Consider the following 14532-nt stretch of genomic DNA (forward strand, 5'->3'; position numbering starts at 1 on the left):
AACAGATCATATATCACCACACAATGGTATGATGATAAAAGTCCTTAATTTTGTTAGTTGCCTTGATTCTAACGATACCTTTTTTATCTGATACTTTTCAACCTATGGTGGTCGATAAGAGGAGATAGTTTTTTCTTTCTTTTTATCTCTTCTCGTGTAGGCGTTGTATTTGAAGTTCAAATGAACGTTACGTATTTTTCAATGGTGCTTCAATTGATTTTTCGATTGCATCACTTCGTTTATTACTGATGTTCTCGTTTTATTTTATTTTTACAATGTCTGGACGCATGTAATGGAATTCTCCGTATTGAACAATTTCATGTTTGCATAAATGAGTAAGATTTTTGAAAGGGTCTTGACAACATAGCATGAAATGTAACAAGACTACAGCTGACCAATGAGCTGAGTACAAATGAGACCAATGAGCATCGTCCATGAACTCTTGGCTTAGAGTTCATGGACGATGACTCAGTTTACTCTTTGATTCAGTTCTTAAATCTAATTATATAAATTCTGACCGGCTTGGAGAATTTTAGTGGAAGTAAACGAGTTGAAATGGATGAGGTCTGTAACTCAAAGCCACTACTATCCCCTTTTCAAAGAAACTTAACTTTCCGTCGAAAAAATCTTAAGAAAGTTTTCGATTTCACTGTAGAATTTGACATGCAATTCTGATTCACTCTGTCCTCCAGTATAGCCGGTTTACTTAATGCTACATTAGTTCTAAGGACGCTTCGCTGGTGCACTGCAACCTTTCAAAAGAGAGAAAAGAAAAAATAGGAATCACACGCGCGATCTACTTCATAAATCAATATTCATCTGTATATGAACGCCTCAGTCACATTTTCATCATGCTATACGTTTACTCTGTTATCTTTCCAAACATTGCCATCTCCATGGAAACAAAATGACATTGTAAGTTATAATATTTGAATTGGAACTTTAATAAAACATGAAAATAAGCATCAATAGCGAGTTTTACATTATTTTATGGCTATAAAACACCATAGTTGGCTCATAAAAATAAACTACAATTGTAGTGTAAAGGCATCAATTTAATTGTATCTCATATTGTGGCTACTTGACATGCTACTTTCAATGCCTTGTGCATATTTTATTACAGTATTTTATGGCGCATAAAAGTTTAATGGTTTTTTAAAGATATTAGGGGAAATGGTTATCATAAAGCGGTATACTCGGTTTATTCACATCTAGCGCATTTAATAGCTTCTCATATAACAAATATACACGTGACTATACTAAATCACTGATTATTCTTCCGTTTATTTTCACTTGTTGATTTTTAAAGCCAAACTTGGCCACATCAAATTTCAATCTTATTAACAATATTGCGGACATCTTACAGACTGAAAGCTGTCTGAAATTAGAATGCATTAAAAAGTAACTATTTCAACAAATCATTCCCAATAAAAAATTAACATAAATATACCACGATTGACCACATGGCTGTTATGAATTCACTGATTAATTGCAGGATTATGAATTTCTTTACATCTTATTTTAAAATAAACTTGCACGGTGATTTGAAAAAAAAATTGCACAGATATTACATTTGATTGGAAAAGATTTCCTAAAATGATAGATAAGTAATTACGAGACCCGTTTACTAAACTAAGAACTCGGAGGAGTGCAGGTAATTTAACTGTGAAATTATGCATATTGCATCTGTGAAGTAGATGCTGTCATCTCTGGTTGCCTGATGTAAACTGTATATACAGGAAATGGCCACTTAATATGGTACGTTAAAAGGGTATTCGTGATGATCTTCAATTCTGAAAAATAAAAATAATGCTGGTTAAAAGCGTTTTTTCATTTTTAATTTTAATCTTAAAAAATATAAACTAAAATTAAGATGTATAGGAGTTCTGCTCCACAATTATGAATTTTGTGTTGTTTATCTTATCCTATCTTATCTTCCTTCATGGATTAGGCGATCCGCCTGTTCCGATCTCGAAGAGGTCTGTCCATCTTTTCTTTGGTTTTCCTCTGTATCTTTTTCCTTTTGCTCTATATGTATAAGCTAATTTAGGGAATCTATTATCTTCCATTCTTTCTACATGTTCTTTCCATCTTTGTCTATATTCTATAATTGTTCCATTAACTGATTAAATATTTAATTCATTTCTAATATTTACGTTTAGTATTTTATCTAATTTTGTAAATCCTTTAACGTAATTTTGTAAATCCTTCATTTCTGCAGCTTGTTTTCTATTAATGTCTCTTTGTTTCGGTATCCATGTTTCAGAACCATAAAGAAGTGTTGGTATTGCCATTACTTTGCAAAATTTAAATTTCTTTCCTTGTTTTCTTAGCCAGAGTTCTTTTCATTATTCCACATATATTTTCAAATTTCGCCAATTTCTGGTTCAAATCTTCTTCGACATCATACGTTACATCGCATCCTACATATTTAAAATGTTTCACTTGTTCTAATATTTTATTGTCTATAACTATTTTTGTTCTCACCGTATTTTTCCCTTTAAAAGCCATTGTTCTAGTTTTCGTCGTTGATATTTTAACTTTATATTCTTCTCTTATTTGGTTTAATTTAAATACTGCTCTTTGTAAATTATCTTCACTATGTGTTGTTTACTACAGCAAATTTAAGCATATACAGGGTAGAAAACAGTAGGGTTCTTAGAGTTACTGAATTTGTTTTCACTGAATATTAAAGGTCATTAGTTAGTTAGCGTTAGCATAGTAGAGGCATATGATGCAAGAAAGCAAGCTTATTTAACATCACCCAAAAAAAACAAAACAAAAAAAAAAAAAAAAAAAACCCTTCCCATTTCACCTATCCATTCACTCCACAAATGTCTAGTTCAGCCTTGTCGATACTGCATTCTACTGGGTATGAATGCAGTGTATTCATTGTGTGCATTTCTATATCTCTGCCTCAGCGCCTCCACTTCTTCCTCTGGACGGGATCTCCGCGCTCGTTGGAAGGCCCTTCTTCTCTGATTAACTTCTCGCCTCAGGGTCCATAGCTCTAGGGACAGAGAATACCGCTAGGTGGCGAATTATGTAGTTGCGTGTTAATTTGTTCTCTTAAATTTAACTGAAATTAATTAGTTTTAATGCTGTTTAGTGATATCCTATAGCTCTGAGTGATTACTCAAGGTCATCCTTACCCGCTGAGAACATTTTCAACGTTGGATCCGAAGATGCAGTTAAGTACTTTTTGACTTATTTTTCGGATAGCAATTTGTACTGTAGTACGTAATGGCGGACTCCATTCATTGTATTCTGAGTTAGACTTACTAGGCTCGCCAGACGACACGTGTATTTTGCCTATCTCTTTGCCGTTGCCTACCTGTCAATGTGCGCATTTTAGACGCGACCAAGCGCCTCCAGCTATACACCTGCTTGCGCTCAGTCCTTCCGAAATAATCCACATCCCTAGGGAACCTCTGCAACCCCTCTGTTGACTGATAATCATTGTCTCCGTTCTTAGCCACGCTGAAATATACAACCAAACAATGTCAAGTGCAAACAAGCGTATACGTGGTTACAGCAAGACTGGTATCTGTCACCTATGTAGATCGGAAAAAAACCTCGATTCAAACTCGCATATCAAATGCACCGGGTGCAATAACCTTATTTGCCGTTCCTGCAGCAAGATTGCACATATAAATAAACTGCCAGCAAAATCCCGGAGTTCTTTTTTAGGGGAATGCTGCAAATCCCCCCAAAAGTCGGTCACATCTCTTGAATTGCCAGAAATAGACACCTGCCAGACCTCCAGGACACTCCGAACTAAGGGTCTGCCTCACGGGAACTTAGGGGAAAGTAATGACAATGAAATACTGCGTGGGGTGCCGTACACCACCAACAACAACAACAACATTGCGGACGGAAGTATACTAAAGGACCAGACGCCGATAAAATCAGGGAGGTTTCACGAGATCATGAAAGTAGCCAGCGAGCAAAATACGCCTTCCTCCTCAAAACCAATTCACGATAAAAATTATATCACCCAGATAAAATCACCGGTAAATAACATCTCCGATATTAATGACAACTACGAAGTAACCTCCATTAATCCAGTTACTTCACGACCACAAGTATTAAATAATGGCAGTAGAAGGCGACACGTCAGTGACAGCCACGTACATATGAACCAGCTTGGTAAACAAAGCCAAGCTGAAGCTGGCACTAAGCAAGAAGAGTACACAGTTCGGGTAAATTGTGAGCTGAAGGAGGGCCAGGAAGGTTGTGCTTCACAACAGCCAAATGAAGACACCAGACCACTGGACATCCCTCTAAACCCGACTCTGCCCGAGGGTACCGTACTAGAGAAGTCGCTCGTCCTCAGAACTGCGTTGGAAGACCTGTTGAAGGACCAGTGTAGTAGAGTCTCAGCTAGCCTCAGGGGACAGATCGTCACCTTATGGACCAAGCTGGAGACAATCCTAAACAAGGAACACGTGGAGCATGAAAAGATGAAAGCGAAGATGGAGGCCTACTCAGAAGAGAGAGAAAAACAAATGCCACAGCGTTCTCTCTCTTATTCAGACGCGCTGAGGACTACAATAACAACTACTGCAACTGATACAGCTGGGACAGAGCAGAATAAGAGAAAAACGCTCCTACCAACGCCAAATTTGGTCATCCTAAGACCAAGAAACCTGGAAGAAATAAAAACTAGTGATGAAATCAAAACCAAAATAATAACAAACCTAAAAGAAGACCTAAAGCAGACAAGAGTAAAGGGAATTAGGAAAATGAGAAGTGTGGGTATAGTCATAGAGACAGAGACCAAAGAAGAAGCACGGGAATTAATGGAAAACCCAAAGATCGCAATCCTTGGACTGAGCGCGGAGCCACCCAAAAGTAGGGGCCCATCTATAGTTATTTATGATGTAAACAAAGATATTACCGCATCAGAACTGACAGAGGAAATATATCAAAGAAATTTCCAGGGGATATATCCGAAAGGGAAACCACAACAATTAATAACTCCTAAATACGCCATCAAATCAAGGGATGGTTTCAGCAATAACTGGATAGTGGAACTAGTGCCGGAAGCCTGGCAAGTAATAAGAAATCAATCAAGAATCTACATAGACTGGGGATCCTGTCGCTTCAGGGAGCATGTGGCTGTTCCCAAGTGTTACAAATGCTGCAAGTTCGGCCACACCTCCCACACTTGCGCACAGGACGTCAAGACATGTGGTCACTGCTCTGAAAAGGGGCATGACTACAACGCTTGCCCAAACAAGAACCAAGACCCTGTATGCGCAAACTGTAAGTCGCAGAAACTAGACCATAATCACTCCATCAGAGACCCGAAATGCCCGATCTATCTGAAAGCCAAGAGTGTCTACCAAGGAAGAATCAACTATGGGGACACGAATTAAAAACTTTAATTCCACAATGATAAAGATCTTCCAGACAAATGCACAACGGGCCAGAGCGGTGGCCGACCAGGTCAGAATAAAAGCAGAGGAGGAAAATGCAGACATTATACTACTCCAGGAGCCATATGTACATAAAAAGCTGGTCAGGGGCTATCCACTGCACTTCAAAATTATTCAGACAGAAGAGGATACCCCGTGGGCGGCCATATTGATCAGAAATCAGAACATCACGGCCACCAGGATCACACAGTTCTGCACGACCTGGGCCGCATGCGCACACCTTATCACAGCCCTGGGCGCCTTCTACGTGGTGGCGCTATACTGCCGACCAGGAGAAGAAATAACCTTCGCAATAAACTACTTACAACGACTTTTGGATACACTGCCTAACCAAAAAATTATCGTCGGCGCGGATGTGAACTGTCGTTCGCCAGCATGGCAAAGTACTACACCAGACAGAAGAGGTACCAGAAACGGCCAACATCTGGAGGACTTCCTCATGGGCTCCCAATTTACTGTTTTAAACCAGCCACATCATCTGCCAACCTATTGTAATACCCTGTGGGAGGCCACGATCGACATCTCTCTGGCAACAAGAAATCTTGCTGGGTTCGTGACTGACTGGAGGGTCGAAGATTCGTGGACCACTTCGGACCACCGGGTCATAACCTACAAGATAACAAGAGTCCTAACAAGAACACCACTAGCCAAGCAGATGACAAACAGATACGCTATCACCAGTGCCAACTGGGAGCTCTTCAGAAACCTACTGAATGAAGCGGTGGAACACAATCCAGGAAGTTTAGACCCGCAAGCCGACCCGGACGTACTGCAAGATAAGACAACTAAAATAATCACAGATACAAGCAACGAAGCTATCCAAAAGAAGAACCCGAAACCTGGAGCGAACCCCTGGTGGACTCCGGAAATCAGTGCCCTCCGCAAAGTGGTAACCAAAAGAAGAAAGGAGTTCCAACGAGCGCGCAGGACGTGGCCAGAAGCCGAAGTAGAAGCCCTCAGGCAACATTATAGAGAAGCCAGAAACCGATACACGGACGGCATCCGGAAAAGTAAGGAACGAACCTGGGAATGCTTAGTGACAACAACTGGAAATGATGACCCTTGGGGAACAGTCTACAGGGTTATTACCAACAAACTCCCTAGGGGGGAGGTAGTGACTACCACACGAACCCCACAAGGTCATATGACAACAACTTGGGAACAATCGGTGAACAACATCTTGAATGCCATATTCAAGGAACCGGCAGTCCCAACTCTACAGGAACAAAATCATCTTTGTCAAGAAAACCTGAACTACAATACACAAATCATGGAGCCCCCCTTCACCATGGAGGAGCTCAGTACTGCTGCCGCCCGGATAAGAAAGAGAAAATGTCCCGGCCTAGACATGATAGAACCCGAAATACTTAAAAAAGTAATAGAATATACACCACAACTTCTATTGACCCTGTTCAACAGATGCCTAGAGGTAGGGAAATTCCCAACAAAATGGAAAACGGCCAACATCAAACTTATCATCAAGAGTCCGACTAAGAAAACAGAGTGCCCGAAATCCTACAGGCCCATCGCACTTCTCTCAGTAGTTAGCAAATTATTTGAAAGGCTACTGCACAAACGAATCCTTCAACACTACGAAGCAGCTGGCCTCCTAGCTGGGAATCAGTTTGGATTTAAACCGGGATCCTCCACAACAGAAGCCCTCAGAAACCTAACTAACAAAGTCAAAGAATGTGACAACAAATATTTCCTCGTAATAGCGATTGATTTTGCCGGGGCGTTCGACTCACTCTGGTGGCCGAGCGTCTTGGGCAGACTCAGGAAAGCTAAAGTACCCATCAACCTCTATAAAGTCATAGAAACCTATCTCTCACAAAGAAAAATTGAAATAAACACTCCATACAAAAAGATCGCAAGAACAGTACACAGAGGATGTCCACAGGGGTCTGTATTGGGCCCACTCCTCTGGAACTTGGTATTTGATGAGTTCTTGAGAATGGACCTAGGCGCAGTGGGGGTGCAGGCCTTCGCAGATGACCTGATTTTGACAGTGCAAGCAAACTCCAGAGCCCAATTGGAAATCCTAGCTAATCAAGCCCTGCAGATACTCCAACAGTGGGCCAAGAAGAATTTCTTAACAATTTCACCGACAAAGACATTGTCGGCGCTGCTCAAAGGAACCCTGCAACTGAGACGACCACCCCAGATTAAGATTGATGGGACAACTATCAAGTTTCCTAGTCAACTAAAACACCTGGGTGTCATACTAGACAATAACTTATCCTTCCAACCACATCTCAAATTCCTAAGACAAAAGATCAGAAACTACTCTGCCATGGTAGCTAGGGTCACAAGGCGAGACTGGGGTCTCAAAAAACGTACCCTAGCCTTATACTACAAGACAACCTTCCTCCCAATAATTACATACGCTTCAGCAATCTGGTATGACAAAACTGCCTTGGTCGTAAATAAGAGAACCCTGGATGCAATTCAACGCACCATCCTCCTCACTACCACCCGCGCCTGCAGAACGGTGAGTAACCCAGCGCTTCAGGTGATAGCAGCAGTACTTCCACTTGATCTTGAAATCGCAAGAACAGGACTCCTCTACTACTTATCTAAGGGAATAACCACCACTTTCTTGGGATTTACAATAGACCCAACAACCAACCATAAGGCAGAAAAGATCCGGCTTCAGTCTCACCTGCTGCAGGTGTGGCAGGACAGGTGGGCAGAAACAACCAAAGGAGCAATCACCCACAAGTTCTTACCGCAACTTGAAAAAATCTATCCAAAATCGCCTACTTGGTTCTTTCCGGGGTTGCAAACAACATACTTGCTAACTGGACACGGCCCCTTTAACGCAAAGTTAATGTACTTCCCCTTGTAGAGGACCCATGCTGTACATGTGGAGAGATCGAAACCTGGGAACACCTCATGTACGACTGTCCGCAATACGAGGATCTCAGGTGTATTCTAATCACGAGTATAAGTACCTCCCCAGAGGGCAAGAGTTCCACCTATTGGATTCAGAGGAGAAATACAGAGCCCTGACCAACTTCGCTCAAGAACTCTTCTCAAGAAGGAGAACCCTATATGCAATAAACCAGGAGTAAAAGGCGACCAGCCAGATAACAAAAAAAACATCCTTTAGGACACACCCCAGAATGAAAATTATGTGGAAGCTACTATCTGTCTACCAAGAAACCCTGCATATGTACCAATAAATATGAGACCTAAATGAAACTGACAAATATACTGAATGAAGATAGAGAACCAAAACAAAGACATTCAACTTGGACGGGACACTATCCCACGAGTGACTACTACCGGACTTATGACTACACTACGACTGATGCAGCCTCACTGCCATGTAGCCAAATGGCGATCTCTACCAGCTCCCTTGCCTGGTACCTTTTTTTCCCTATCCCTGGCAGGGGGGAGGAGGAGATGGTCTTCCTGTTTCCTCCCTCCCCTACCACCCCACATATTTCGCCTGGTGAGGCATGGGCATGCCTTACTGACCATCTGGGGTTGCCTTCCCTATCGACCCCATACTTCTGTCTTTCCCCCCAGTCTTCAGTCTCCTCCCCCTACTCTGACTAATACGGCAGCGTAAACCCCACATAACTAATCAAAATTAACGATTTCTAAACTGAAAACTGAACCACATTAACCCCTTCTGGCTTTTCTAAACTTAAGTGCCCCCCGTTTTTTTTTTTTTTTTTTTAGGTCCTAGCCACCGAAATCTCAGGAAATTAGGTGGCAGGACCTGCCAGAGTGCATATAAGCTACTGGGTTCCTGGTCTGCCTCCACGGGGCGTAAGTGGGGCAACGTTGGGCCCCAATTGGAGTCTAGCGGCTAAACGACCAGAAGAACAACGGTACACGACACTAAACGATCCAAGACCCACACACTTTTAAATCTCTGGCATTTACAGCGTACTGTAACACACCACAATGTAAACTACGCGGAGATGGGGGAATCCCCTGGTGCCGCTTGACCCTAAACACACTTACACTTACACTAGCTCTGGGGACCACCAAGGGACTGTGCCAGGTTTTAAATTTTTCTTTTTGATGGTTACCTCGCATACATTTGTGAAAAGTTGGTTCTGGGTCTCCAAATCTAGAATCCTCTTCATTGAGGTGGTGCAGGGAGTCTAGGAGGGTGTCTTTGAAGATTATCTAGTCGGCCTTGTCAACAGCATATCAGTCATCAGTCTTTGGGCATATGAGCGGGTTAAGGAGTGCTTCATATCAAAGGTGATGGCCCTGTGGTCGGAGGTTGTCCATGCCTCCTGGACCTTCCCGTTTAGGAGGTAGCCTGTCAGGGAACTTGTGGCAAGGGTCACATCTACCGTGGCCTCTCACACTGTACTTGAAAATGTTGGTAGGTTGTTATGAGCGTTCTGTACGACAAGGGGCGAGTTGATCAATATGTTGTCCGTTTCTTGTCCCGTGCCTATCTTCCGAGTTGCTATGCCAAGACGCTGAGCGACAATTTACACCTGCGCAGATGACAAGTTTCGCCGATGGAAGCCCTGTAATGACTGTTTCCAGATACCTTATCGTAGGGTGGATGTCTTCCCTGAGTCTACAATATAGGCAGATGACAGAAAAGTCACCCAGCGGAGTGATGAGGTGTCACACGCGTCTCAGACCGTGCAGAAATGTGCAACTTTCGTGGGCGCCTCCGTAGCCAGGTGGGCAGGAGCAGCAGTGCGTAGCACACGCTTCTTGATAGACCGGGGTTCGAGCCCTTGACTACCAAATACGGAGGATGCGGAAAGGTCAGGGAATGACCACCGCATATCTCGGAGCAATATAGCCTTAGTTGCTAATGCTCCTAAAAACCAAATAACAAACAAACAAACAAACAGCAACTTTCGTGGCTGTGATGTCAGGGTTTCGGATTGCTATTGCGGCCCACGGTGTCTCACCATCATGCTGAATTATCTTATAGTTGAGTGGATACCCTCCTCACCTTCTTGCAGTGAGTGTAGGGTTCCTGCAATAGTATTATGTCACAGTTTATTTCGTCGGGTTTTATTCTGAATTGGTAAACAACTGCTCAGGCCCTCTGCACGTTGATTTGAAGGAATTTGACCTCGGTTGCATTGTATCTCTTATGCAGAGTTCCCATAATCTATTCGAGACTGGTACATACTCTTGCATTTTTGATAAATTGGACACGTTGTTCCTAATTGAATGGTTGTCCTTCCAGTTCTGGGCCTTACAATTTGCGCAGATGGACTCAGCGAATTTGTTAGGGCAGGTTGAAAATTCGTGCCCTTTCTCTGAGAATTGGGAGTTCTCTCAATAGAAAGGGCTCGTTAAGAGCTTTTAGATGGTACCAAATATAAGTCCATAGTGTGTTTCTGAGCTGAGATCTAGGTCCGCGATCTTTAGGGCAATCCCCCACCGGTCACATGAGAACGAGCGGGTGGAGCCCAAGTAAAGAAGCTCTCCTAGACGAACCGAACCCCAAAGCTCAAGAGCGGACGCTCTTCCCCGAGACTGAAGAATTCAGGCTCGCCATCGAAAACCAAGCAATCAACACCAGGAACTATAGAAAATAAATCGCCAAGGAGCTTCAAGTAACAGATGACACTTGTCGACGATGTCACCTGGCCTCAGAAACGATCCAACACAGCACCGCTGGCTGCAGGATGATCACCCAGATACGACCAGGTAGCCAGGATAATACATCAGAAGCTAGTTCGGAATTACCAGTTGATCAAAGAATGTATACTATTGTATTACAAGGACGAACCACAGGCCGTACTAGAGACCCCAGTCCAAAGCTGTACTTGGATCGCACCATAATAACGGTCAAGGCATAACCATTGTCGACATGAAGGAAAATGCTACCTATTTGATTGACATAGCAGTGTTCAGCACCGACAACCTCCTGAAAACCCACAAGGAAAAGATCTGGAAGTAAACAGACCTAAGATATGAGAGCAAAAAGATGCAGCACGCACAAGTCATGCCAAGTCCGATCATCGTGTGAACCACCGGTATGGTGCCAAAATCCATACACATGAGCCCCACAGCAATAGGTTTCCAAGAGAACAGCTACAAGGAACTTCAGGAAGTCGCAATCTTGAACACCTGTAGGGCAGTCTAAGAACTCCTTGACCAACATCAATAACAACCAGACATAAAAACTACCCTATGCACTTAGTACCAGTACCCTTCACGGGATGGAAACCTGCTACATCAGGGAGAAAAAGTGTAATAATAATAATAATAATAATAATATTAAAAAAAAAAAGGCATCTTACCCTTCAAATCCATTCATATCGAAGAAACGTAGATTTTTGTCCAAACTCTTGATCAATTTCATTTCGTCTTCAGATAACGAGAAATCGAAAACCTGAAAATTAAACAGAAAATATACAGCTGCAGTTTCTTGTAGGATTGTACTGACATACATGTGGATCGTGTTGCTCTTTACAGATAAGGAAAAATATGAAGCATTATACAAAAAAGCTTAGTCTTATTAGCAAACAAACAAAGTGGCTAATCATATTTTTTCTTGTACATAATATTAAGAAGCGTATCTTTTTAAATCGTAATTAAACAAAAAGAATACACATGTATTATGATCTAAATACGTGTACATCTTGATTCTAACTAGACAACAAATCTAGATAATAACATACATCAAATCATTATATGTACAACGCATTAGATTCAAAAAATTGGAGGGAAACATACACGTCAAACAAACCTTACGGTATAAGGTTTGTTTGCCGTGTATGTTTGCCATGAGATTTGAACAATTTAGGGTTTTACGAGCATCAGCAACTAAGGCCATATTGCTCTGCGTATATTGTTTGTAAATTGCGTGTGTTCTGAAGTATTTTCTGTTTGCTGGACGAAAAAATCCAAGTTTAAGGGAAAATAAACCATGATACTCTTGCCTAAGACTGACCAACTCAGTCACGATGTGAAAAAGGCCCATAAAAATTCCTCCCGTCATCGACGACTCGAACTCAGGTCTTTTCCACAGGTCTTTTTCAGTGCCCCATCTCTAATTTAATGCTGTTGGAAAAAGAAGATAATCTCATTAGCCTAAAAATAAACAACAAAACAAAATACCCTAAACTTAGTAGAAATAATGAGAACCCCAACATCAACATTAGAAATTAAACAGCCCAGAAAATGTCAAGCTTTAAGTACTTGGGAAGCTCACTGTGTGATTGCAATAATATCGCAGAAGAAATTAATTCTAGGATTCAGAGTGGAAATACTGTACATGCCCTTATGCGGGTCAAAAAATCCTAACTTCTAAACAAGTATCTGGGAACTTGAAAATAAAGATTTACAGAACGACACCCAAAACAATCAGAGAACAGATTACAATCGTTCGAAAATAAAATTCTAAGAACCATCTTTTGACCAAAACAAGATGAAATCACTGGAGAATGGAGAAAGCTACATAACAATGAACTAAAGGAGAAATGCAGAACTGAAAGTATAATTCAAATCACTAAGGTTAGAAAACTCAGATGTGTTGGACATCCTATCCGTACTGATGACGGAAGATACATCCACCAAATCCACACAGGAATCCCAACTGAGAAGACGAGAGCTAGCAAAGCAACCCTGAAATGGGAGGATGGTATAGAGAAAGCTATTAGCGTAATTTTCTGAGGAAAGGTGAACTGGAAAAATAATACAGAGTTCCAGAATTTAGTTATGGCGGTCAAGGACCTCGCGACCCAAGCACCATGGAGTATATAAGTAAGTACAGTATCTCCTTTGACTTTTTAGTATAGTAAATGTCAATGATATTTAGTTTACAATTAAATATCATTCGCTTTTAGGCCTCTTTAATTTTTTTGAAAACCAGCATATTGTAGAATATTTGTAAAATCACGTCTAACTGTACAAACACAATTATCGAGAAAATCTATTATATGATCTTCAAAATAAGTATTTAATAATTACATAAAAATGAGGATAGCATAATGTATTACCTGAAAGTTTGCTTTTATCCTCCCTGGATTGGTACTTTTAGGAATGGCAACTATGCCTCTCTGGATGAACCATCTCAGAATAATCTGAAATTAAAAAAGCATATACAATATAATTGATTATAATCTCCAACATAACAAGTTAAGTGAAGCTGTGCGATCAATGATGTGAAAAATGGTGCTATAAAATGCTTTCTTTAGTGGTAGATGTCACGGAAAAAAGTTTAAACAAAATTAAAATTTTAAAATCTATCTTTTCTACAGTGTAGAATGGCTGCGACCATAACTGCTGTGCTACATGTGAGGACTCACCCGAGCTGAATTGCCGTTTATAGGAATTTGAGAGTATCAAATGAAAGAATGCACACTGATTAGCAGATTTGACAAAAATCGCATATCAATAACGTTTTCCCAGACATATCATGTTCCATTATTAATCATATAATAATACTTCTTGTTCACACTTTACAGCACTGCGGACACGCCAAAGCACAAATGTGTCTGAATCTTTCCACGCAACGACACCTAGCAGCAAAGGCAACTGGAACTTCTTTTTGCATAATTCTTTTCCAAATATTTTGTTTCTCTGATGAGTACTTTATCCTGAGAAATAGGCGTGGTTTAATTTTAAACGCCTAATATGTACATTTATTTCGTCTTCAATCTAACAGACATTATTCTATGATTAAGATTTTATCAAAAAAAACCAAACTTACTTGTGCTGGAGTTTTGTTATGTTTATCGCAGAGTGGCTTCAGAGCTGGGTCTTCTAAAGGCGATGAGTCTGTTCTGTAACAACAATAAACCATCCACACTCTTCAAATAAAACTGATTGAATATTTTGGAATAAATATCAGAATTTGATATACATTTAAGAATTACTGCAATAAGAGTGAAATTATTCTAGTATTAAATTATTTTTAATATAAATTATAATATAAAGTATTCTAAAAGTTTAAAGTTTCAAAAAATAAAAAAATAATAATTATCTTCAGATACCTCAGCGCCAACAACATTTTTTTTCCGAAAAATGCGTTTAAATAACCCCGAATTAAATATACTTAATTAGAAAAAAAAAAAAAAAAATGTAATACTGTATTGAGACTGCAACAAAACAAGAGGCCCAGGCAATAATTTCTAATCCT

The 14532-nt window shown here is 40.7% G+C and overlaps 1 protein-coding gene across 2 annotated transcripts in view; it reads right to left on the reverse strand.

Annotated features, from left to right (window-relative positions):
• Positions 1 to 1024: 1024 nt before the first annotated feature.
• LOC150081891 (aldose reductase-related protein 2-like) overlaps positions 1025 to 14532 on the reverse strand; it is a 37802-nt gene continuing 24294 nt past the window's right edge. The window contains exons 7-10 of one of the 2 annotated variants that reach the window (XM_090378963.1): positions 14104 to 14176; positions 13391 to 13474; positions 11690 to 11781; positions 1025 to 1793 (exon numbers count right to left, since the gene is read on the reverse strand). In XM_090378963.1, the coding sequence (XP_090235089.1) occupies positions 1751 to 1793; positions 11690 to 11781; positions 13391 to 13474; positions 14104 to 14176 (292 nt within the window). In that variant the 3' untranslated portion in view covers positions 1025 to 1750. The remainder of the gene's footprint in view (positions 1794 to 11689; positions 11782 to 13390; positions 13475 to 14103; positions 14177 to 14532) is intronic. The other variant, XM_090378962.1, reaches the window with a different exon arrangement.

The sequence above is a fragment of the Mastigoproctus giganteus genome, chromosome 8 (genome assembly GCF_048544385.1).
Source record: "Mastigoproctus giganteus isolate SK-2022 chromosome 8, ASM4854438v1, whole genome shotgun sequence".
NCBI classification, from domain to species: domain Eukaryota; kingdom Metazoa; phylum Arthropoda; class Arachnida; order Uropygi; family Thelyphonidae; genus Mastigoproctus; species Mastigoproctus giganteus.